At 40.7% G+C, this 27,094-nt stretch overlaps 1 protein-coding gene across 1 annotated transcript; it reads left to right on the forward strand.

Annotated features, from left to right (window-relative positions):
* The first annotated feature begins 21,522 nt into the window (after window positions 1-21,522).
* Window positions 21,523-22,632, forward strand: LOC122043556. The gene has a single exon (XM_042604177.1). It carries the CDS (start codon window positions 21,523-21,525, stop codon window positions 22,630-22,632), a length of 1,110 nt encoding a protein of 369 aa, XP_042460111.1.
* The last annotated feature ends 4,462 nt before the right edge of the window (window positions 22,633-27,094 follow it).

The raw sequence follows: 27,094 nt of genomic DNA on the forward strand, positions 1-27,094 counted from the left end.
GATGACGCACTTCAATGTGTTTGGTCCTAGAATGATGGACTGGATTTTTCGTTAGGTTTATTGTACTAATGTTGTCACACAACACTTGCACTCCCTTATACGAAAGTCCATAATCTTCTAGAGTGTGAATCATCCACAACAATTGTGATACACTCTCTCCCATGGCAATGTATTCAGCCTCGGTCGTGGAGAGAGCAACACAATGTTGCTTCCGACTTGACCAACTAACCAATGATGATCCTAAGAATTGGCAACCCCCACTAGTGCTTTTCCGATCCAATTTGCACCCAGCATAATCGGAGTCGGTATAACCTATCAAGTCAAAAGACTCAGTACGAGGGTACCAAAGACCTACTCTAATTATGCCTTTAAGGTATCTCAGAATTCTCTTAACTGCAATTAAATGAGATTCCTTGGCACAGACTTGATATCTAGCACACATGCCCACAGCAAAGAGTATGTCCGGTCGACTAGCTGTGAGATATAGAAGACTACCGATCATGCTTCTATAACGCGTTAGATCAACTGATTTTCCACTCTCATCATTGTCCAGACGAGTGTTTGTCGCCATTGGAGTGGACACTTCCTTAGAGTCACTCATGTTGAATTTCTTGAGCATCTCTTGAGTGTATTTCATCTGATGGACATAAATGTCATCTCGAGTTTGTTTGATTTCAAGTCCAAGGAAGAAAGTCAATTCTCTCACCAGACTCATCTCAAACTCACTCTCCATGTGAGTGATAAATTCATTCAAATAGTCCTTGTTATTTGAGCCACAAATTATGTCATCGACATACACTTGGGCTACAAAAATATTTTCACCATCTCTACGCAGAAATAGTGTTGGATCTATTTGACCTCTCACAAAACCCTTTTCTAGTAGGTAAGTTAACAACCTTTCGTACCAAGCTCGAGGTGCTTGTTTTAGCCCATAAAGAGCTTTCTTGAGCTTGTACACGTGGTTTGGAGCTTCGGTATTCACAAACCCTGGTGGTTGTTCAACATAGACCTCTTCTTTGATGAATCCGTTTAAGAAGGCCGATTTAACGTCCATTTAATAGAGCTTGAAACCTCTATGTGCAGCAAAAGCTAGCATTAAATGAATGGACTCTAATCGTGCCACGGGAGCATAAGTCTCATCATAATCGAGGCCTTCGACTTGACTATAGCCCTTGGCTACACGTCTCGCCTTGTTCCTTACGACTTCTCCCTTTTGGTTTAACTTATTTTTGAAGACTCATTTAGTTCCAATAATGGTGGTCTTCTTAGGTCTAGGAACTAAGTCCCACACTTGGCTCCTTTCAAATTGACCTAACTCATCTTGCATAGCTATGATCCAGTCAGGATCGTGCAATGCCTCATCAACTATTTTTGGTTCAATTTCTGAGATCAAGGCGACCTCATTAGACTCATTTCTAAAGAATGATCTAGTCCTAACCCCTTGTTGGATGTCTCCCACAATCTGGTCTTGGGGATGACTAGAGGCTATCCTAGATTGCCTTGGTGTTGGCGGTGCCTCATGAATGGTCTCACTAGGCACAGGCAGAGACTCAGTATCAGGCAAATGATCAGCCTGAGCCCTTTGTTGCCTTTGCTCATCGTCATTAGAGTCAACCTCGACTCTTTCTTCATTTTGATCATTCAAACTTAGATTTCTAAGTTCAAGTTGAATTTCTCCTACATCCCTTGATTGATCATTCGATTTAGGGATTTCTTCAAATGCTACATCTGAGGACTCTTCAATCAATTTAGTCCTATTGTTGTAGACTCGATAGGCTTTGCTGAAGAGAGAGTACCCGACCAGTATCCCTTCATCAGCCTTAGCCGTGAACTTTCCAAGATGATCCTTGGTGTTCAAGATAAACACCTTACAACCAAACACCCTAAGATGTTTAATTGTAGGGGGTTTCCCAAACCAAAGTTCATGAGGAGTTTTTCCTAAAAACCTATGTATCAGGACTCGGTTTTGCACATAGCAAGCTGTATTCACAGCTTCAGCCCACAAGTAGCTCGGTAGTGAGTACTCATTGAGCATGCTTCGTGCAGCCTCTTGCAAAGCTCGGTTCTTTTTCTCCACAACCCTATTTTGCTGTGGGGTCCTTGGAGTAGAGAACTCATGCCTATATCCTTTTTCTTGACAAAACTCTAAAAATCTATGGTTTTGAAATTCTCCATCATGATCACTTCTAATTGTTTTAATTGTTGTTGATTTTTCATTTTCAGTTCTTCTATAAAAAGAAATAAAGATATCTATGGTTTGATCCTTATTTTTCAAAAAGAAAGTCCATGTATATCTAGTAAAATCATCAATAATCACTAAGCAATATCTACTACCATTCAAAGAAATGACACTACTACAATCAAACAAGTCCATATGTAGTAAATCTAAAACAGTAGAGGTACTTATAGCGCTTTTACCTTTATGAGTTGCTTTTGTTTGCTTACCCTTTTGACATGCATCACATAGTTTTGTCTTTTGGTACTTGATGCTTGGTAAGCCTCGCACTAATCCTTTGTTGGCCAGCTTTCTAATATTCTTCATGTTCACATGAGCCAACCTCCTATGCCAAAGCCATGATTCTTCTTCTTTTGACATGAAACACTTAGCAGAGGCATTAGTAGCACTTTTAAAAGAAATTTGATAAATGTTATCTGTAGGACCGTTGGGCCGGCTAGAAGGGGGGGGGGGGTTGAATAGCCCTGAATAAAACACAACCCTTTCTCGGACAATTAAGCTAACACTTGAAAAATAGATTAAGCAGAAAATAAAGCATAAAAACGAGTCACCGGATTTGACTTGGTTACAACCGGGGAGGTTGTTAATCCAAGGAAGATGGTTGCACTAAGAACTCCTTCAGGCGGAGAAGCCTCGTTTACAGCAGTGTAGGCACAAAAAGAAAGAAGCTAATCAAAGCAATGGAAGCACACAAGTGTTGTTTACAATTTCTGAACTGATGAAAAGCTTCTGGACCAAGGCTATATTTATAGCCTTGGGCGCGCCCCGGGGGGATAAAGTTTTATCCCCCAACGTTCAGATCGCGTAAATCGCGATCTTGGTCAAAATCAGGGTCCGGGCGCCCGGAAGCATTCCGGGCGCCCCGGAGCAAAAAGTCAACTGTAGTTGACTTTTTGTCCGGGACCACTTCTCCGTTAAGTCCCCGTCTCGGTCCGGGTCTTCTGCTCCGGATCCGCTTGATTTGGGTGATCTCTGATATCTGGAATAGGGCTCACCCGAACTCATCTTCCGGTCTTCTCGAGCGTGCTTCCCTCCGGCTTCTCGTCCCTCGGAATTGTCGCGTGTTCCTTCTCGTCCACCAGCGTACTCATCCGCAGACTTCGTCCCTCGATCTCACCCCGTGCCGACCTTCGCGCTAGCTGCGTCTCTTGCTCCCTGAGCAATCTTCCGCTCTGGCTTTCGTACCTCGGAACCATCGCGCGCACTTCCTTCTTGTCTGCCGGTGTACTCTTCCGCAGCGCCTCGTCCCTCGGACGCACCGCGTGCCGTCCTTCTTGCTAGCTGCGTCTTCCGCTCGAGTACCTGTGCTCCTAAGCTCCTGCACACTTAGACACAAGGTTAAATACAACGCAGGACCTAACTTAACTTGTTGATCACACCAAAACAACCTTGGGGTTCCAACAATCTCCCCCTTTTTTGTGTGATCAACCCAAGTTAAGCTAGGGTCAACAATAGATATGAAATTAATTGCAATAACATGCAACATGATAGAAAAAATTAAAATTTCAAATTTTAATTTATAATTTTTTCTACCTCCCCCTAGACTTATACTTTCCCTTCTCCCCCTTTGATCACAATAAAAATGGGGTTCCATGAAAAACAATCTAAGGGTAAAAGACTTAGAAAATATTTTAATAAATTTCTAAGTTTTTAAGAAATTTAGAAAGTTTTTCTAAGTAATTTAAGCTGAGATTTCTTGTTTAGAAAGATTCTTAACAAAAAAAATGATTTTTGAGAATAAAATAAAAAAAATTCTAAGTAAATTTCTAATTTGAAATAAAATGTTTTGAATAACCTTTTTCAAGCATTAATTAATTCTTGTATTAATGCTTCATTAGTAAGTTAATTAAACATTTATTTCAATATTTTGGCTTCCAGGTCGTAGCGAGGCACTAGGCCTTCTTGGTTATTGGAGCAACAACCACTTCCTTAGACAAAGCCTCATAAAGAAATCATTTGTTTAATTTTCTCACTTAAAGCGCTAATTTTAATTTTAAAATTAATTTAAGCATGATTTAGGAACCCAATATAGGTTCCAACCTACTGGATTAACTAAAAGGTTTTTAGGGACATGTTTTCTTGAGATGTTCCTGATTTGTCCCAGGTGATATTTAAAGTACCAATTTAAATTATTAAATCTTCTAAAATTGGTTTTAGATGAACATGCATAGTTCTTTAAGTTATCTATTTGAGTTTTCAAATTTTGATTTTCTAATTCCAATTTTTCATTTTTCAATTTTAATTTATCTAATTCTTCTAAGAGACAAGACTTAGCTAGAATTACTTTTAAATTTTTATTTTCGCTTTCTAATTTGCAGTAGTCTTTTGTTAACAGTTTAACGAATTTAAACATTTTATCGGGAGGAAGAGATCGTACCTGACTTACCTTGTCGATCTCGTTGTCCGTTTCTCCCCCTAAGCTGTTGCTTTCTTCCGACGTGTCTCCCCCTTCATCGATGCTCTCGATGCTCATTTCGGAAGAGCTTGAATCGCAGTCGTCGTCTTGATGGCTCGCCATTAGTGCGAGTCCGGAGAATGCTTCGACTTCCGTGACGACGTCGTCCCACGTCGCTTTCAGGGCCTTTCGTTTCTGGATAGGCTTCTTTCCTTTCTCCTTGTCTTTGTTCTTCAGCTTGGGGCAGTTGTCCTTGACGTGCCCTTCTTCGTCGCAGTGGTAGCAGCGGATCATCCTTTTCTTCTTCCCCTGCGGATGGTTAGTAGATCTAGATTTACAAAGTTTCTTGAATCTTCTTACCATCATTACCATTTCCTCGTCGTCGAGAGAGGATTCCGACTCAGGTTCGTCTCTCGAAGCTTTGAGGGCGACGTTGTTCTTGGGCTCCTTCATTCCTGCACATCTTGACTCATGGACTTCAAATGTTGAAAAAAAATCTTCTAATGAAATTTTTTCTAAGTCCTTAGAAATGTAAAAAGCATCTACTAGTGATGCCCATTTTGAATTTCTCGGAAATGAATTTAACGCGTACCTGAGCGAATCTCGGTTACTTACCTCTTCTCCGAGATTCGTGAGTCTGGTGATTATTTCTTTAATTCTGGAGTGCAGATGTGCGACTGTCTCATCTTCCCCAAGTCGCAGGTTTGTGAGCTGATTCCGAAGCAGATCTCTTCTGGCGAGCTTGGCTTCAGACGTCCCTTCGTGTAGCTCGAGGAACTTTTCCCAAAGTTCCTTTGCCGAGTTGTATTTACCGATCCTGTTGACTTCTTGAGGCGGAAGTACGCTTAGCATATGGTACTCTGCTTTGCCGTTCGCCACGAAGTCAGCCTGCTCCTTTTTTGTCCATTTATTTATTTCCTTGTCCTCTGGAGCTTCAAAGCCAAATTTCATCGTTAAAAATAGTTCAATATCGGTTGTAAGAAATACCTGCATCAGTTTTTTCCATGTGGTGAAATCCCCTTCGTATTTCGGCGGGTGGATGCTTGGTCCGGCCATTTCGTTGGTTCGTTCGGCGGTTAGTCCTCCTGAACCGCCTCGGCTCTGATACCACTTGTAGGACCGTTGGGCCGGCTAGAAGGGGGGGGGGGTTGAATAGCCCTGAATAAAACACAACCCTTTCTCGGACAATTAAGCTAACACTTGAAAAATAGATTAAGCAGAAAATAAAGCATAAAAACGAGGCACCGGATTTGACTTGGTTACAACCGGGGAGGTTGTTAATCCAAGGAAGATGGTTGCACTAAGAACTCCTTCAGGCGGAGAAGCCTCGTTTACAGCAGTGTAGGCACAAAAAGAAAGAAGCTAATCAAAGCAATGGAAGCACACAAGTGTTGTTTACAATTTCTGAACTGATGAAAAGCTTCTGGACCAAGGCTATATTTATAGCCTTGGTCGGGGCGCCTGGAAGGGCTCCGGGCGCCCTGGGGGGGATAAAGTTTTATCCCCCAATGTTCAGATCGCGTAAATCGCGATCTTGGTTAAAATCAGGGTCCGGGTGCCCGGAAGCATTCTGGGCGCCCCGGACAGCTCCGGGTGCCCGGATTGGTTCCGGGCGCCCCGGAGCAAAAAGTCAACTATAGTTGACTTTTTGTCCGGGACCACTTCTCCGTTAAGTCCCCGTCTCGGTCCGGGTCTTCTGCTCCGGATCCGCTTGATTTGGGTGATCTCTGATATCCGGAATAAGGCTCACCCGAACCCATCTTCCGGTCTTCTCGAGCGTGCTTCCCTCCGGCTTCTCGTCCCTCGGAATTGCCGCGTGTTCCTTCTCGTCCACCAGCGTACTCATCCGCAGACTTCGTCCCTCGATCGCACCCCATGCCGACCTTCGCACTAGCTGCGTCTCTTGCTCCCTGAGCAATCTTCCGCTCTGGCTTTCGTACCTCGGAACCATCGCGCGCACTTCCTTCTCGTCTGCCGGTGTACTCTTCCGCAGCGCCTCGTCCCTCGGACGCATAGCGTGCCGTCCTTCTCGCTAGCTACGTCTTCCGCTCGAGTACCTGTGCTCCTAAGCTCCTGCACACTTAGACACAAGGTTAAATACAACGCAGGACCTAACTTAACTTGTTGATCACACCAAAACAACCTTGGGGTTCCAACATTATCTACTCTTGTGCCTACTAGTACCGTGTCAAGTGTGCCAATGTGTTTGACCAGACATTGACTTGAATGAAACTCAATTGTGTAACCCGTATCACACAATTGACTGACACTTAGGAGATTAAAAGTCATCCCCTTGACTAGAAGGACATTCTTGATTTGGAGGCATTCGGATATATGAATGTCTTCAACTCCTATAACCTTAAGACTACCATTGTTACCAAATGACACATTACCTCTATTTTTGTTTTGAAGGGTAGTAAAAAGTGACTTGTCCCCGGTCATGTGCTTGGAGCATCCACTATCAACAAACCAAGTTGATCGACGCTCCCCCTTGACCAATGCCTACAAGACACGAAAGATAGATGTTTTAGGTACCCAAATCTTGGGACGTAATGCATCTACAATGAAAGACTTAGGCACCCATGCCTTGGTTACACCCTTCCTAGTCTCATGAACCCTAGAAGCATGTGATCTATGAAAATGGGTTCTAGACACTAGAGAAATAAAACTTGACTCCTTGGGTTGATACCCTAACCCAACCTTATTGTAGACCGCCCTTTGGGCATTTAGAATCATGTCTAATGTCTTGGAGCTAGTTGAGAATTTCTCAAGCATTTTCTTGAGTTTCTCAACTTCACTCTTCAAGGCTTTGTTTTCATCTTCAAGGAGCTCTAGATGTAGGTCATCAACCTCATCTTCCCTAAGAGCTCTCAAGTTCTCTACTTCATCTTTTAAAGATTTAATTTCAGTTTTTGATTTTTTAAGCAAGGTAGACAAATGTGTAATAGTCTTATAGCATTTTTCTAAGTGAGAAGAGGTTACCTCTTCATCATCCGAAGATGATGAAGCCGCGGCTGAAGTGCTTGCGTCCCCATCACTCCCGGAATCGGATTCCTCCCTTGCCATGAGTGCTAGTTGCCTTGTGCTCTTCTCCTTCTTCTCTTCCTCCGATGAGCTCGAGGAGGATTCATCCCATGTGGCTTTGAGGGCTTTCTTTTTCTTGGCCCTTTCCTCCTTCTTCTTTAGCTTTGGACACTCGCTCCGATAGCGTTCTTTCTTGCTACACTCATAGCAAGTAACGTTAGACTTATCAATATTTTGATCTACAGTTTTACCTTTGTATCTCCTGCTTCTTCTCATGATCCTCCTCACAAAATTTGCCATCTCGCTTGATGATGATCCACCTTCATCATCGGACTCGGAGGAGGATGAAGATGAAGGAATCTCTTTCTCCTTCTTCTTTTCTTTCTTTCTTCTCCCATCCTTGCTTTTTTCTCCTACAACCAAAGCTATACCTTTCTCCTTTTGACCTTTGTTAGCAAGTTCATGAAGTTCCATTTCACAAAAGAATTCATCTAACTTTACAATTGAAAGATCCTTAGAGACCTTGTAGGCATCTACCATAGATGACCACAAGGCACTCCTCGGAAAGGCTTTTAGAGCGTACCTTACAAGATCGCGATTCTCCACGCGTTCATCCACGGAATGGAGACCATTGATGATCTCTTTGAATCTTCCATGTAGCTCACTTACTGTCTCATTTTCCCTCATGGTGAGGTTTTGGAGTTGGTTTAGGAACAAGTCTCTCTTGGCTATCCGAGAGTCCCGAGTTCCTTCTTGGAGCTCAATGAGCTTGTTCCATAGATCTTTTGCGTTCGTGAAAGGACCTACCTTGACGAGTTGGTCCTTGGCTATTCCACATTGCAAAGTGACCACTGCCTTGGCATCGGCTTGTCCTTTGCAGGTTTGCTCGGTGGACCACCTCGAGGAGTCGAGTTCCTTACCTTCTTCATCCTTTGGAGGCGTAAATCCTTCCTTTACAGAAAACCACATGGAGATATCAGTTTTGAGATAATACTCCATGCGACTCTTCCAATATTGGAAATCTGCTCCATCGAAGAAGGGTGGTCTGTTGGTGCTGAATCCTTCCTTCATGGCCATCTTCTTGCTCCTTAGGATGTTAGTCCAGATGAAGAGCACCAGGCTCTGATACCACTTGTTGGGATCCTTTGGATGGCTATAGAGGGGGGGAGTGAATAGCCTCCACCAAAAGCTTAATCTTTTCACAAAAATTCTAAGCGAGTTTGTTAGCGCAGCGGAAAATAAGCAAACAAAAAGAAATTATACGAGAAAAGAACCAAGCACCACTAACACAAGATATACGAGGTTCGGGGATAACTTGCCCCTACTTCTCGGCGTGTCCGTAAGGTGGACGAGCCCTTGATCTTCGGTAGATCACACCCCGGATGACACCGGCTAATGAAGCTCTCCTTCTCGATGGAGAAACCTCTCCACAAAGTCTTCGAATAGATTTAAAATGAAGCACACACGACTTACAGATCACAGTGGCTCAAAGAAAATCGAAGTAAGCTCACAGCCACGAAGATGATGAAGACAGAGTCCAAGAATACAGCAAGCTCTCAACCGAAACACACACAGCTTTTCACTTGCTTCACATTCTCTTCTTCTTTCCAGCATACACTGCTTCTTATGTCTCTGCATTCGATCAGCCTGCACCGGATCGCTGCCAACCTGCACTGAATCCCTGCTGCAAGCTACGGCGTCGCCAATCGCTTCTCTTCCTCTTCTGATTCTCTGAGCTCACACCAATAGAACCACGGTCTTCACTGGTGCCTCTGAGCTCGAACCAATCACCAGGAGTTATCGCCGCCTGATCACTACCAGAAACACAGCCAATCGCAACCTGTAGCCGTTGCTGCTTCAAATGCATTTGACGCAGAGAAAGCAGTGGAAAGATCCTTTGTCTCATTCCTTTGATGAGGCTTAATTTGAAACTAAGCACTGGTATGGTACTTGCAACCTGTATCTCCAAAAGACTCACAGCAGAAGGTTAAACAGAGATGGGCAAAAAGAAGTGCGAATCAGAAAATATCAGAGAAAGCGCATACACAATGAACTTAACTGTGGATCGGTCAGCAGACCGATCACAGACCCTTGGACCGATCAGACAACAGCCTGATCGGTCTGAGGCTGGTCTGATTAGTCGTGGCGACCGATCAGATTGGATGTGGATCGGTCCATAGACCGATCCAACGCCCTTTTTCTTCTACGACATTTTCTCCTGATCGGTCTACAGACCTATCAGATTGCACTCAGTGTGCTACTGAGTGTTTCCTGATCGGTCTACAGACCGATCAGATTACACTCAGTGTGCTACTGAGTGTTTCCTGATCGGTCACCAGACCGATCAGAAAATTTAGTCTCACTAGATCGGTCTGCGGACCGATCAGTCATACAAAGTATCACTGGATCGGTCTGTTGACTGATTCAACGCCTATGTGATACTAGGATTGGTCCGAGAACGAGCTACCGAGCCCTCTCTGACCTAATCCGGTCCAGAGAACGAGCTCCCGAGCCCTCTCCGACTTCGTCCGGTCCAGAGAATGAGCTACCGAGCCCTCTCTGACCTGGTCCGGAGAACGAGCTACCGAGCCCTCTCCGACTTCGTCCGGTCCAGAGAACGAGCTACCGAGCCCTCTCTGACCTGGTCCGGAGAACGAGCTACCGAGCCCTCTTCGACTTCGCGTGCCAAGTTTCCAACTTGGACTTTTCCCTTCCACATGATCAACCTTGATCAGTAATCAATCCGAGTTCAATTAACATCTGATACAAACTTAAATCAGTGTCAACATCAAAACAACAGCCAGGTCAGACTGTATCAACACCAAGAACCTTCAAGATCTGGCGTGAGAGCTCTGGAGAAGTGGTTGTGAGGTTGCTAGCTCGTGGAGAAGAAGACTGAGAGAGATCTGCAAGTTCTATCGACGAAATCACACGCCAATGTCTTTATCCAACGCCAACGGTCGGATCCCAATCGATTGGATTGCTCCCAATTGATTGGGGAGGCTATGGATTGATCGACCGATCGATCCAGAGTGTCTCTGTGCTCTTCTAGAATTGGATGGATTGATCGGCTGATCGATCCAGCGCTTATCGCGCAAAATCACGCCACTTCAATCAATCAGCCGATCGATTGGAGGCTCTAAATCGATCGGTTGATCGATCCAGAGTTGTTCTGTGCGATCGGTGTTTTCTCCCAATCGATCAGTGGATCGATTGGGAGGTTCTTCCTCCACGGGACTCACCCAATCGATCAACCGATCGATTGGGCATGAGCCAATCGATCGGTTGATCGATCCAGCCCATATGAGACTTGTCAAAACAAGTCCAACCGTCCCTCAAACCAACATACAGTCAACTATGATCTGTTGGTACATTATGCTTAGCATCTGGTCGTTCTTGACCTGCTAGGACTCCCTCACCAAGTGTCCGGTCAATTCCTTTGATCCACTTGGACTTTTACTCTTCATGCCAAGTGTCTGGTCCTTCAAGACCCACCTGGACTTCCACCAGATGTCTTGTCAACCTTGACCCATCTGGATTTCCTCGTGCCAAGTATCTGGTCAATCCCTTTGACCTACTTGGACTTCCCAACACCTAATGTATGATCAGCCTTGATCCATCTGGATTTCCTCGTGCCTGACTTCACTCACCAAGACTTCCCTTCTGTCTGGCTTCACTCACTAGGACTTCCCTTCTGCCTAGCTTCACTCACTAGGACTTTCAATATGCCTGGCTTCACTCACCAGGACTTTCCATCTGCCTAGCTTCACTCACTAGGTCTTTCACCTAGCTTCACTCACCAGGATTTTCCCGACTGCCTGGCTTCACTCACCAGGACTTTCACCTAGCTTCACTCACTAGGATTTTCTATCTGCCTGGCTTCACTCACCAAGACTTTCCATCTATCTAACCTTCCAGTTAGGACTTTCCCAGTCAAGTATCCGGTCAACCTTGACCTACTTGACTCTCCTTCACATCAAACTGATCCAACCCTAATCAGAGGAGAATTGCACCACCAATCTTCCCAGATGAACAACTGCACCTGCAATGTCCATATCATCGAAACCTATATATTGTCAAACATCGAAACCCAAACCAAGACTTAAACTTGAGCCAACTCAAGCTTAGTCAACTAGGACAACCTTGACCTAAGGGATATTGTACCAACATATATAGGCAGGCTGGACAGTCAAAACTCTAAGATGATAGTAGCCGACTGGATTGCTTCCTTTGATACTTTACCCTCTAGTACCTCCCTTGATGATCTATTAATCAAGTAGCATGACATGTTAACCGCCTCTGCCTAAAATTTCTTCGCAAGCCCTACATTTAACCTAAGACATCGAGCCTTCTCAATGATCATCCTGTTCATCCTTTCCGCTATACTATTTTACTGTGGTGTCCTATGAATCAAGAAGTGTCTCATGATCCCATGTTTCTCACAAAATTCTTGAAATCTCAAATTTGTATACTCAGTCCCATTGACCAGATACTAGGCAATGAGGAGTCCCAACATGTCATGGTTAACCGGATGTTAGGTTTTGGGAACCCTAAACTTGAGTTAGTCAAGTTAGGGTTGCTCAATCGATCAGTTGATCGATTGAACCAAAGCCCAATCGATTAATTGATCGATTGGGAGAGTTGTGTGAGAAATGATTGTCGATCGATTGGGATACTCTAATCAATTAGGCGATCGGTTGGAGCCAGTTTCTCGCGAGAGTACATAGGTTCTCTGAATCAATCGATTGATCAAAGCCTCCCCCAATCGATTGGGATATGACCGTTGCTCAGGTTGCGACTTTTGGACGGTTGGGATTGCTTAGATCTTGCATGACAATCGATTGAGTGTGAATCCAATCGATTGGAAGCCCTAAATTACAGAGAATAAAAGTCGTTGGCGAGGTCTCTCTCGATAGCGCTTACATGATTCTTCTCCTCTACTATTCACCGGACTTCGAGCCTGGAAGACAAGTGTTGTTGCAATTTCCATCTAGTCCAAAGGCATCTTCATCAACAAGAGATCAAGCAATAAGAGGTTTTCCTTTCGTATTTCTGTATTTTTTTCTTGTGTATATTGTATTCTTATTGAGTGAGTTTGTACAAGGTTTCTCCACCTCCGGTTATTTCCGAGAAGGAGTTGTTTTCATAGTGGAGAGTATGTTGTGTGTGAATCCTTGGATTAGTCAACTCTTCTTGAGGTGAATACCAAGTAAATCCTTGTGTTAGTATTGTGAGTGTGCTCAAGTATATTCCGCTGCAAATCATCATCATCGAAGCACGATAAGCTATTCACCCCCCCCCCCCACCCAGCTCCAGAGTATCCCAACATTGGTAACTTGAGATGATGCGCCAGAGGTGTACTCATCAACTTCGTATTACTCATGTTGAACTTATCCAATACCTTCTCCACGTAACTATGCTGAGATAACTACAATATCTCTATAACTCTGCCCCTGTGGATCTCCACACCCAAATCCTTCATGTCAAACCCCTTGCTTAGCAACTTATTTAACTTGTTGGCCTTTGTCATACTCCTTGCAATAATCAACATATCGTCCACATAGAGTAACAAGAAGATCAGTTATCCATCATTCAAACTCTTCACATATATACAACAATCATACTCACATCTCCTGTACTCATTCTAAATCATGTCGAAGTAAAAATACTTGTACCACTGACTTAGAGATTGCTTTAGTCCTTAAAGTGTCTTCTTCAACTTACAGACAAAATGCTCCTGTCTGAGCTAACTAAAACCCTCTGGTTGCGACATATAGATATGTTTTTCCAAATTAGCATAAAGAAATGACATCTTTACATCCATTTAATCTAACTACAAATCATGATGTGCCACCAAAGCTAATATCGCTCTGATAGATGTATGTCTGACCACTAGAGAGAAAATCTCATCATAGTCAATCTTCTTTCTCTATGAGTATCCCTTTACTACCCCGAGCCTTTAATTTATCGTCTTCGCCTTCTCATATTGCTTCCTTCTTTTTGTATACACACTTGCATCATATAGCTCACTTTCCTTCAAGAAGTTCCACCGAATCACAAATTTGGTTCTTATACAGCGACTATATCTCCTCTATAATAGCGCCTATCCACTTTCCCTTCTCAAAGCTATGTACTATCTCCTAAAAAGAAGTAGGATCCCCACTACTGGTAAAAAGAGCATAAGACATTAAATCCTTGAAGCCATATCTAGTGAGTGGCTTTATGGTACGTCTTGTCTTGCCTCCAGTTATAGTTTGATGCTCTATGTGTCCTGAGCTAGGCATGATCCTCTAGCTCCTCATGCACAACATTCTTATCATTATCGCTGCACTCTGGTATTTATTTTTCTTCATCTCCTTGAGTACTATGTAACATGGTATTCATCTCTGCTTATCACCACCTTATTTGCCTTAGGATCCAAAAGCTTGAAGCCTTTAACTCCTTTTTGATAACCTAGAACAATACACTATTTAGACTTTACATCCAGTTTTGATCTATCTTCACTAGAGATGTGTATATAGGCAGGATGGGCATTCAAATACTCTAAGATGAGAGTAGTCGACTGGATTGCTTCCTCTGATACTTTACCCTCTAGTACCTCCCTTGATGATCTATTAATCAAGTAGCATGACATGTTAACTGCCTCTGCCTAGAAGTTCTTCGCAAGCCCTACATTTAACCTAAGATGTCGAGCCTTCTCAATGATCATCCTGTTCATCCTTGCCGCTACACTATTTTACTGTGGTGTCCTGTGAATCAAGAAGTATCTCATGATCCCATGTTTCTCACAAAATTCTTGGAATATTGAATCTATGTACTCAGTCTCATTATCCAACTTAAGACATATGATATTTTTTCGATTTGATTTTCCACTTTAGTTTTTCATAACTTGAACTTTAAAAATGTCTATAATTTGTGACGTATGAAGTATACTCAGACCTTCCCTGAGTAGTAGTAGATAAAACTCACAAAATGCATGTGCCATCCATGTGATGTTACACTAGCCGGTCCCTAGAGATCCTTATACATATAGTTCAGAATTATCTCCATCTTGTGTATGACCGTCTTGAACTGCACTGCTTTGTTTTTCGAGAACACAAAACTTGTAAAATTCAAGCTTACAAGTCTTGACGCCCTTCAATAAATTTTTCTTGTGAAGCTTCAACATCCCACACTCACTCATGTGACCCAACCTCATATGTCACAAGACTATATTGTTCGATTCAAACTCCATCATGATAGCTCCACTTACAATAATAATGCCTACCAACTTGTATATATTCCCTACTAGCTTCTATTCTTTCATCACTGTTAGAGCTCCCTTGCTGATCTTCATTTCTTTGCTCACTAACTTGTAATTACATCAGTTACAATCTAGTGTGCACAATGATATACGATATTTCCTCAAATTTGGTACATGTCTGACCTCACATAAGGTTCTGACCACACTATCAAACATCTTGATTCGGATGTTCTCTATTCCAATGACTCTGCAAGATGCATCGTTCCCCATCAGAATTAAACCAAAATTCACTATCCTGTAGGCGTCGAACCATTCCTTATTAGGCGTGATATGATATGAACATGCATAATCTAAGATCCATGAATCTACCAGCTGCTCTAAACTCGACAAAACATTAAGCATATCTCTGTCGCCACTCTCTGAATTCTCATCTTCCATTATGTTTGCAGACTTCATCAAACTTCTATTGTTCTCTGCGATAGTTTTCTTCATCTTTAGACAATCTCTTTTCATATAATCTTTCGCTCCACACTTGTAGCATATGATCTCCTTCTTCTTCCTCGATTTAGAAAGAGCCTTATCATTGTTGTCTGATCCATACTGAGTCTTGTTCCTACCGCACTCTTGATTACCTCTTGTCACAAGTTCTCCTTGAGAATTCTCATCACTTGCTTTCTTTTGTTGTGAAAATCCAATAGAGCACTTGTGACCTATAATTTGAGAATCTCCTTTCCCCACATCGGAGTTATAATCAAATTCTTGTATGTAGGAGATGAAGGTAGAGAATCCAATAACATCAACGCTTGTCTTCATCCTTGATTGTCACATCAACTCGCTTCAAATTGCTAATAATATGATTGAAGACATTGATGTGCTGACTCAGATCGGTGCCCTTTTCCATCCTAAGCTTGAATAACTTCTACTTTTGGTAGAGTTTATTTGTTAACGATTTGGACATATAACAGTTCTACAGCTTCTGTTAAACTACCATTGGAGAATCCTCGTCTATGACATGATACATCATGTCATCTGTCAAATAAAGTCAGAATGTCGCCACTGCCTTCGCCTGTAACTCTTCCCAATCTGTCCTCTTCATGCCTTCTGGTTTCATTTTTCTTAGAGTCTTCATCATGCCTTGTTGCACCAACATGTTTTTGACTCTCCGCTGTCATAATCCAAAATTCTAAGTTCCATCAAATTTCGTCATATTAAACTTTACAGAGAGATCCCTGATATGTTGAACCTCTGTGCTCTGATATCACTTGTTAAGAATTGAATAGAGAGGGGATCACATCGCAATAAACAGAGTTGAAGAACAAACCACGTAGTAAGTGTTAGGACCAAAAGAAATATAAATATCTCCACAATTACATGATACTGTCTACTTTGACCCCAAGCCCTCGTGATTTTATTTTTGTGCTCTACCCGAAAGGTCTTATATCTTTCCCATGTGTTTTCAATGTGCCCCTCTTAAACAAAGGATTGCAGGCTCCCTAACATCCGATCCTCGATCCACCAGGTTTCCTGCCACTCGGTCCACCCGACCTATTATAACTTCATTGCCTAGTCACAACTAGGATTTTCTGTCTAATGTTTGATCCTCTTGATCCGGACACGAGAGTCTCCACTTCTTTCGTTTGAGGTCAATATTCCTCCTCTTAATCCTTATTTATAGAGGCCAAAACCCATGAATGGGTATTTCTAACCATAAATATCAAATCATAACAAAAAAAAAAATCCTTGGAATCCCCTAATACTTGTCGTTGGTTCCCGTGACACAGCTTGGTAGTGTCGTTGGTTCCCGTGACACCGCCTGACTGTGTTGCTAGGCACGATTGTGCTCATGCTTCTAGAATTGGACACGACGTGGTCGTGTCCGGTGTCAAGCCCGTGTAACGGGGTTTGCCTTCATAAAATGTGGTACCGCTATATTAGCACAGCTCCTTTAAGACGACCCCATATCATATGGAGGGAGGGTTTAAACAGTAACGAAATTGGTAAGTGCCCTGGCGAGGCAGTCCTAGGTTCTTCGGGATCGACCCCTGGCGAGCCGCTCGGCCTGCCTTCCACTTGTTGGAGCAATCCCAATGGTCCGCGGGACCATGTGTTTTGGTGTTTGGGTAAAGGGTTTAAGTTAGGTTTACCCTCGTTATTTGATATGTGTACTTGAGTTGTGCAGGACTACAGGTGACACATGTGACTCAGGTTGACGGCTTCGGGTCCGGTGAAGGATGGAGCATCCGAGGGACCGTGGACAAGGCAGCAAGGACAAGGGCCGAGGGAAGCGACTTCGAGGCATACGCGAAGGATGGCATTGGGGACGAGCCGCGGGCTTGGATGCATCCGAGGGACGAGAGACAAAGGAAGTAGGCTTGAAGGCAAGAGGTCAAGGCTGCAAAGAAGAGTCAAGTGAGTCGTGAGGGTCCGAGTGCGAGAGAAATGTACTCGGGATGGGAAACCCTAAGTTTAGGGTTGTACCAGTCGACTGGTACTGGAACCAGTCGACTGGTGGTGAGCACAGAAGCTCTCTGTGCCCAAAACGGCTGGGACCAGTCGACTGATAGATAGCAGTTGAGAGAGACGTTGGGTTGGCACCAGTCGACTGGTGCAAGGACCAGTCGACTGGTAACGGGCAAATCAGCAAGGCTGATTTCCCCAAGCTCTATAAGAGGGAGCTTGGGATGGCCGGTCAACCTGACGAAATTAGACTTGGTTAAAGTCTAATTAGTAGTCTACAAGTGCTCAAGAGTTTCCCTTGTATCCAAGAGGTCTTGGTGAGTGTTGTGGTGAGGTTTCTCCACCCACAAGGAGGTTGAACTAGCCGAAGTTTCCGGGGACTAATCCACCGACGGATTGAGGGATCGTCCACCTTACGGACAGGCGTGGAGTAGGAGCATCATCTCCGAACCACGTTACATCGAACGTGTTAGCGGTTTGGTTTGCATTTCCTTTCTTTGTCTTGTATTTATCTTAGCTTGTTTGTTTTTATTTGTATTCCGCTGCGCAAGCTAACAATAGTGTAGGAAGCTAACGATTTGGGGGTGCTGTCTATCCAACCCCCCTTCAAGCCGGCCACCGATCCTCCAACACCACTGTCCTAGCTCTGTTATTGTGTCGTGCGGAGGAGTCGTGTCCAAACGCATTCTGCTTGGTGGTGATTCCACTTTGTTGGTCCTGAGGTTCTAGGTAAGTCCGAGCGGATTGGCCGCTCGGCCTCTAGATTCGCTGATACTTATCCTTCTGAGCGTAGGAAGCTCGGTATGGAGCCGAGTTGTACTGATATCTGATCGGATCATACTCTTCCTCCCGATCGAACGATGATGTAAGGATGTTGACCGCCTTGACTTTGACCTCCACCGTGTCATTGACCGCTCTACTGAGCGGGCCCCTCATCACCAGATCACTAACCATAAATATCAAATCATAACAAAAAAAAATCCCTGGAATCCCCGAATACTTGCCGTTCGTTCCCGTGACACGGCTTGGTAGTGTCGTTGGGCATGATCGTGCTTGTGCCTCCAGAACGCTACACGGCCTGACTGTGTTGCTAGGCACGGTTGTGCTCATGCTTCTAGAATTGGACACAACGTGGTCGTGTCTGGTGTCATGACTATGTAACGGGTTTGTCTTCATTGAATGTGATACCACCATATTAGCACAGCTCCTTTAAGACGACCCCATATCATATGGAGGGAGGGTTTAAACAGTAACGAAATTGGTAAGTGCCCTGATTCTTCGGGATCGACCCCTGCCATGATTGTCCTGATGATGTTCTTCGTGCAAGCTTTTAGTCAGATACGAGTCATGAGTCAATATATACAACCCGATTACCCTTTTATACAGTAATAACACTATTTATTTTTCCTAATTAATTTTTCTCACAAAACAAGATAAATTTATCAAAAAAATCTTAATTTACTCTTTCAAAAAAAAATTTCATAAAGGAAAAAAACATTAAACTTTCATTTCAATACAGTTAGGAATGCTGGAAGATATTTGGAACAAAGATTCCTTGGATGCCAATATATCCTTCAACTGCTTTCTGCTGGTGCGCCTTCTCAGCATTTTCAATCCCCTATACTTAAATTCCTCCATCTTCTTCTGATTCGAGAGAAACTCTTCAAATATCCTTTGTGACATCACTATTTGTAAGTTAATGAGCTCCGATCCCGTCGAGCCACGGAGCAACTTTTTGTCGTTTCTTGCAGTTTCAGTGCCGCTACCAATACGCGTAGAATCTGCTCGTATGTCAAACTTGGTCTCGTAGTTATTGCAGTTCTTCAGCAACTCTGTCAAAATCGCTGTCGATGATTGATAGTTCAGATTGAAGTCGAGTTTGAAGGTCATGGGATACTTCATGTGAAGCGGAAAAACAGATTTAACAATTCCGTTTTCGGCTGCTAATATCTGTCAGTCAATCGAAGCAAAGTATATTATATATCAAAGAGAGTACTGTGCATGAAAATTAAGAAGGTCAGCTTGATGGATCGATCGGATCGATTCTCACGTTTGGAGTTTTGCTGGAATTCAGCATGAGACAAGCGGCTCCTCTATGAATCGAAGTTTTGAAAAGCTTCCTCAATGTACCTGGAGGATCTTCCCGCGGCCAGAGGGCAAAAACTAACGACGCGTTTTGAACCTTGGGCGCTTCGATGCGCAGCGTGGTGACGACGTCGACGATGAGCGACTCGAGCTGTGGGGCGCGGACGTCGATGGTGATGGTGGGGTGAAGCATGTAGAGCTGGATCAGGATTAAATGCTTGATGGAGGCGGAGTGGATGCTTAGTCCGCCAATGCAGTAATCGAGCGTCAACGCAGTGCAACCGATGAGTTGCAGAGTCTCGAGGAACGGGCAGGAGGCGAGGAGGTTGCGCAGGAAATCCTCGTCAAGGACGCTGAATTCCATTTTGAGGGACGTGAGGAGGGCGCAGCCCAAGGGCAAGAGGGGTAGGCGATCAGGGTATTTCGACGCCCGGATGCAGTCCAAGGAGAGGCTCCTTAGCGATTTGATGCCGAAGAAGCTGCAGTTTTTCCTTACGCTGGCATACTTCGAATACTCCCCTCCCGTGTCGGATACTTGGAGGATGAGGTCCTGCACGCCCGACTCGACGAGGCCCTCGACGAGCAGCTGTTCGAGGCGTTTGGATAAACAGAAGAATTCGTGTAAGACGACTCGGCATTGGCCGATCAGGGCACGGGGGAAGGTGAACTTGTGGGGGATGATAACGCCGCCTGGGAGGCGCTCGACGTCGAGGCGGAAGGTGTCTAGTCGGGGGATGGAGGGGAGGAGGCCGTTGAAGCGGGTGCAGACGGCGGAGAGGGCGACGCGTTGCTTGATGGGGAGGAAGGAGAGGATAGAGATGAGCAGGTCGTCGTGGAGGGAAGTGAGATGGTCCTCCACCGCGCTTTCCTGTTCACGTCGGCACTTGTAGTAGTCCGTCGTCATCAGGCGAGCAAAGGCGTCGATCGGGATCAAATTGTCTCTGCCGGCCCGGCCGGTGATATAAATAAAAGCTGTGGCTGTTCAAGGTTTAGTGTTCATGAGTAATTAAGGAATAAATCTTTTATTTATTTTGTTTACATCTATATATTACAACGTCAATTAACTAACAATTATAGTAAACAATCATTATATATATAGCAAAAAATCATATTAATAGTAATATTAGAGATAAATAAATATATATGGTATTAAATATTTTGAATTATTAATAAGAATAAATCATATGAGAATATTTTGTCATTATATTTAGTTCAATTAACTTACAATTATAGCAAAAAATCAAACACTTATTAATTGTTCAGCTACAAATAATTTCCGGCCATAGTCCGATCAATATTGTGAAAGGATAATTAAGTGGGATTTGTGATGCAATATTATATATATATATAGCAAAAAATCATATTAATAGTAAAATTAGAGATAAATAAATATATATGGTATTAAATATTTTGAAATATTAATAAGAATAAATCATATGAGAATATTTTGTCATTATATTTAATTCAATTAACTTACAATTATAGCAAAAAATCAAACATGTTGTAAAATAAATTATGTGGATATCCATAACCCCCAATAATTTCATAAACTCTCTCATCTACATAATCTATCATCTTTTAAACTTCTTAGTTATATAAATTCATGAGAAGTTTCAATATGATTATGTACCTATAAATACATATGTATATTCATTTTAATGAGTAAGAAAAAGAGAGGAAAAAGATAAAATGTTAATAATATTTCCTTTTCATATGCATTTGCTTATATAATTTTATAACACGTTATTAGCACGAAGTGCTCTATTTTTTTTCTTTTAAATCAATTATAGGTAATATAAAAAAAAATGTGTATATATATATATTCTCAATCAAAATTATTCACATGCCATGAAATTAAATTTATAATTCTTTATCATTTATTAGTTATTATCCAATTAACTATTAGTTAGTTACTTATTTGTATGATTTGCAACGTTTTAAAAATTTTACAATATTTTACAGTTAAGTATTACCAAATCATCTTTTTATTATATAATCATGTTTTATCATTTATTAATAAATATATATGATGCACGATAATTATTAATAATAATTTAGTTTTCTTTGTAATAGATTCTTACTATGTCCAATCTTTCAAAGTTAGAGTTTGTGGCTCTTGACATTTCGGGAAAAAATTATCTATCATGGATTTTGGATGCGGAGATTCATTTGGATGCAATGGGTCTTGGAGACACCATAAAAGATGGAAATAAGGAATCTTTACAAAATCGTGCAAAAGCAATGATATTCATTCTTCACCATCTTCATGAAGCATTGAAAATTGAATATTTGACAATTAAAGATCCACTTGAGCTATGGAATAATTTGAAGGAAAGGTATAACCATTATAAAACCGTGATTCTTCCAAATGCTCGTTATGAATGGATTCATTTACGTTTACAAGATTTTAAATCTGTAAGTGAATATAACTCAGCAATGTTTAGAATTAGCTCAAAATTAAAATTATGTGGTGAAAAAATTACTAATGAAGATATGTTGGAAAAAACATATTCTACCTTTCATGCATCTAACATGCTCCTGCAGCAGCAATATAGAAAGAAAGGTTTTAAGAAATATTTTGAGTTGATTACATGTCTTCTGGTGGCTGAGCAAAATAACGAGCTTTTGATGAAAAATCATGAGATCCGTCCAACTGGTGCTAGTCCAATCCCTGAAGTAAATGAGATAACTGGTAAAAATGATAAACGACAGCACGAACAAAAATTTTATCATGGTCGTGGTCATGGTCGTGGCCATGGCCGTGGTCGTGGTCGTAGATACGGAAATGATCGATCTGAAGAAAATCATGATGGTTATAATAAAAGAAACACAACAACTCACCAGAAGTGGGTTAACAATAATGTTCATCAAAAGTGGATAAATGACAATGGTAAAAGGGTTCAAAGTGGACAAGATAATGACGAAAAGAAATCAGAAAATTCATGTTATAGATGTGGCATGAAAGGACATTGGTCATGTACTTGTCGTACGCCAAAATACTTTATTGATCTCTACCAAGCCTCTTTAAAAGGCAAGACAAAAGATATAGAGACAAATGCTGTCTTTCAAGACAATAACATAATTGTTGGTCCTTCTATGACAACACACTTGTATGTTTCTGATTTCTTTGCAGATCCTGATGGAGGGATAGACAATTTGACTGGAAATGAAGATATTTATGGAAATGTCTAAATTAATCAAATATTTTAAAATAAATTAGTTCATTTGCTATTAGGTTTTCTTTTACTAATCTTTTAGTTGTTTCTCATTATGTATCTCTTTTGTTTTAATGAAGAATATCATGGCTTTTGGATTCAATAATGGAGATTTATGCCTTATTGATAATGCAACGACACATTCTATATTCAAAAAGGAAAAATATTTTTCTTATTTAGAAATGGGTGAAAGTAATGTTAATACAATATCTGGTACTACAAATATTATTGAAGGTTCCGGAAGAGCTAATATATCATTATTCGGAGGAACAAAATTTGTTATTGACAATGCATTGTTCTCTCCTAAGTCTCAAAGAAATTTGCTAAATTTCAAAGATATTCGTCGAAATGGATATCACATTGAAACATATGATGAGAATATTGAATATCTCTATATTACAAAATTAGTGTTGGGTAAGAAACACGTATATGAAAGATTACTTGCTTTCTTATCTGGTTTGTATTACACAATAATATATGCAGTAGAAACAAATGCAATAGTAAACCCGGAGTTTACTGATTCAAATGATTTTATACTTTGGCATGACCGATTGAGACATCCTGGTTCTACAATGTTTCAAAAAATTATCAAGAATTCACATGGACACCCATTAAAGAACCAAAAGATTCTCCAATTTAATGAATTCTTATGTTCTGCTTGTTCTCAAGGAAAACTTATTATGCGGCCTTCACCATTTAAAGTTGGAATTGAATCCCCTGCATTTCTGGAATGTATACAAGGTGATATATGTGGGTCTATTCACCCACCATGTGGACCATTTAAATATTTGATGGTGCTAATTGATGCCTCTACAAGATGGTCACATGTATGTTTATTATCAACTCGCAACCTGGCGTTTGCGAGTTTGCTCGCCCAAATAATTCGGTTGAGAGCTCAATTTCCAGAATATTCTATCAAGAAAATACGTCTTGATAATGCGGGTGAATTTACATCCCAAATATTTAACGACTATTGTATCTCTATTGGAATAACTGTTGAACATCCTGTTGCTTATGTTCATACACAAAATGGTTTAGCTGAATCATTTATTAAACGCCTCCAGTTAATAACTAGACCATTGATTATGAGAACTAAGCTTCCTACATCTATTTGGGGGCATGCTATTTTGCATGCAGCAACACTTATACTTATCAGGTCAACCAGTTATCATATATTCTCTCCTTTACAATTGACTTTTGGTCAAGAGCCTAATATATCCCATTTGAGAATATTTGGATGTGCGGTATATGTGCCAATTAACCCATTACAACACATTAAAATGGGACCCCAAAGGAAATTGGGAATATATGTTGGATATGATTCTCCTTCAATTATAAGATATTTGGAACCAATGACAGGAGATGTTTTTACGGCGCAATTTGTTGACTGTCACTTTAATGAAACAATTTTTCCAAAGCTAGGGGGAGAAAATAAAGAGTTTCCCAAAGAAGTCACTTGGCATGCATCATTATCGCAATTTGATCCTCGTACAAATCAATGTGAACTTGAAGTTCAAAGAATAATACATTTGCAAAATATTGCAAATCAATTGCCTGATGCATTCACTGACTTGAAGAGAGTGACTAAGTCACATATACCAGCTATTAATGCTCCGGCTCATATTGATGTACCAATTGGACAATCAATTAATGAGATTACAACTTGCCTGAAGCGTGGTAGACCAATCAGTTCTAAAGATAAAAATCCTTGAAAAAAGAAAGGAGCAACTAATCAAGATGTTCATTTTGAAGCGCCTAAGTCTCCTATAGAGACAACTGATATAACTTTTGATAAAACTCTAGAAGAGGTCCAGATACTTGAAAATAATGAAGAAATCTCAATAAATTATGTCAAGACAAGGAAGAAATTGAATCGATCAAGATTAGTTATCGACAATAAATTTGCATACAATGTAGCGCTTGAAATTATTTATGAAAATGATGATCAAGAACCTAAATCTATTGAACAATGTCGTAGTATGCATGATTGGCCAAAATGGAAAGATGCAATTCAAGAGGAATTAAACTCACTTGCAAAACGTGAGGTTTTGGGACATGTAGTCCAAACACCAAAAGGTGTAACCCCTGTAGGGTACAAATGGATTTTTGTACGAAAGCGAAATGAGAAAAATGAAATTATAAGATATAAATCTCGTTTAGTGGCACAAGGTTTTTCTCAAAAACCTAGTATTGATTATGAAGAAACATATTCCCCTGTAGTGGATACAATCACATTTCGATATCTTCTTTGTATGACAGCACAAGAAAAGCTTGAAATGCATTTGATGGATATAGTAGCAGCTTATTTGTATGGAAAACTTGATAATGATATTTATATGAAAATCCCTGAAGGGTTCACAATGCCAAAAGCATCAAGTTCAAATTTTAAAAATATTTATTCGATTAAATTACAAAGATCTTTGTATGGATTGAAGCAATCTGGACGTATGTGGTATAAACGTCTAAGTGATTATTTGGTGTAACATAAATATCAAAATGATCCAATATGTCCATGTGTTTTTATAAAAAAGGATAGACTAAAATTTATCATTATTTCTGTATATGTTGATGATTTAAATATCATTGGAAGTCCTGAAGAAGTTATACATACAGTTGATATCTTGAAAAGAGAATTTGAGATAAAAGATCTAGGAAAAACAAAATTTTGTATTGGATTACAAATTGAACATTTTGCTGATGGAATTTTTATCCATCAATCGGCTTATACACTAAAGGTTCTAAAACAATTTTATATGGATAAAGCTCATCCATTAAGTTCCCCAATGGTTGTTCGATCACTTGATGTGAACAAAGATCCTTTTCGACCTAGTGAAAATGGTGAAGAACTTCTTGGTCCTGAAGTACCATATTTAAGTGCAATTGGTGCATTAATGTATCTTGCAAATAATACAAGACCAGATATAGCATTTGCTGTAAATTTATTAGCAAGATATAGTTCTTCTCCAACACGTAGACATTGGAATGGAATTAAACATATATTTAGTTATCTTCAAGGTACCATCGATTTGGGCTTATTTTATTCTAATATGTCTACTTCAGAGTTAATTGGTTATGCAGATGCAGGATATTTATCTGATCCACATAATGGTCGATCTCAGACTGGTTATTTATTTAAATATGGTGGAACGGTCATATCTTGGAGATCTATCAAACAAACCATAGCTGCTACATCATCGAATCATTCTGAAATACTTGCAATACATGAAGCCAGCCGGGAATATGTTTGGTTGAGATTAATGATTCAACATATCAAGGAAAAATGTGGTTTAGCTACTAATAAGGAAATTCCAACAATATTATATGAAGACAATGCGGCATGTATAGCTCAATTAAAGGAAGGGTACATCAAAGGGGATAGAATTAAACATATCTCACCAAAGTTCTTCTTCACTTATGATCTACAAAAGAATGGTGATATTAAAGTTCAACAGATTCGCTCTAGCAATAATTTGGCAGATTTATTTACTAAAGCATTCCCTACAACAACATTTAAGAAATTAGTACATGGTATTGGAATGCGGCGGTACAGAGATCTCAAATGATATTTCAAATAGGGGGAGTAAATTTTCACTATACCATGTTATATTGTCTGGTAAATTTATAGTGATACAGTTGCAGAATGACGTACTCTTTTTCCTTACTAGGTTTTTTCCCATTGGGTTTTTCCTAGTAAGGTTTTAATGAGACGGATTCCTTAATTATGGACATCCAAGGGGGAGTGTTGTAAAATAAATTATGTGGATGTCCATAACCCCCAATGATTTCATAAACTCCCTCGTCTACATAACCTATCATCTTTTAAACTCCTAAGTTATATAAATTCATGAGGAGTTTCAATATGATTATGTACCTATAAATACATATGTATATTCATTTTAATGAGTAAGAAAAAGAGAAAAAAAAGAGAAAAGGTTAATAATATTTCTTTTTCATATGCATTTGCTTATATAATTTTATAACAAAACACTTATTAGTTGTTCAGCTACAAATAATTACCGGCCATAGTCCGATCAATATTGTGAAAGGATAATTAAGTGGGATTTGTGATGTAATATTTATCTAATTTTACTTTTACTTTCATTATATATAAAATCAATTTATTTATCTTTAGAATATAGATTAGTTGTTTGTCATATTGATTTGTCTATCTTTATTTATTTGTATGTTTATTATAGTACCAAGAACTGAATATCCACTCGCGTCTACTTCCATTTAGACTTTGACTATGGTTCAAAATCATCGGTTCGATGGTTCAAAATGTTGGATCGTGATAGATGAGAGAAGGGGGTGAATCTCGTTTGTTAAAAAATCTTTTCTTTATCGTAAACGTAAAACAGAATTAAAGTAAAAATTGCCGCGGAAATAAAAAAAAAGTAAAATTAAAGACTTGGTTATTTTTATCTGGTTCGCCACCCAAC

Source organism: Zingiber officinale, chromosome 2A (genome assembly GCF_018446385.1).
Source record: "Zingiber officinale cultivar Zhangliang chromosome 2A, Zo_v1.1, whole genome shotgun sequence".
In the NCBI taxonomy this organism is placed as follows: domain Eukaryota; kingdom Viridiplantae; phylum Streptophyta; class Magnoliopsida; order Zingiberales; family Zingiberaceae; genus Zingiber; species Zingiber officinale.

Bases quoted from the DNA above. Each gene is read 5' to 3' on its own strand.
- LOC122043556 (XM_042604177.1), top strand. From the start codon at position 21,523: ATGTCCAATCTTTCAAAGTTAGAGTTTGTGGCTCTTGACATTTCGGGA.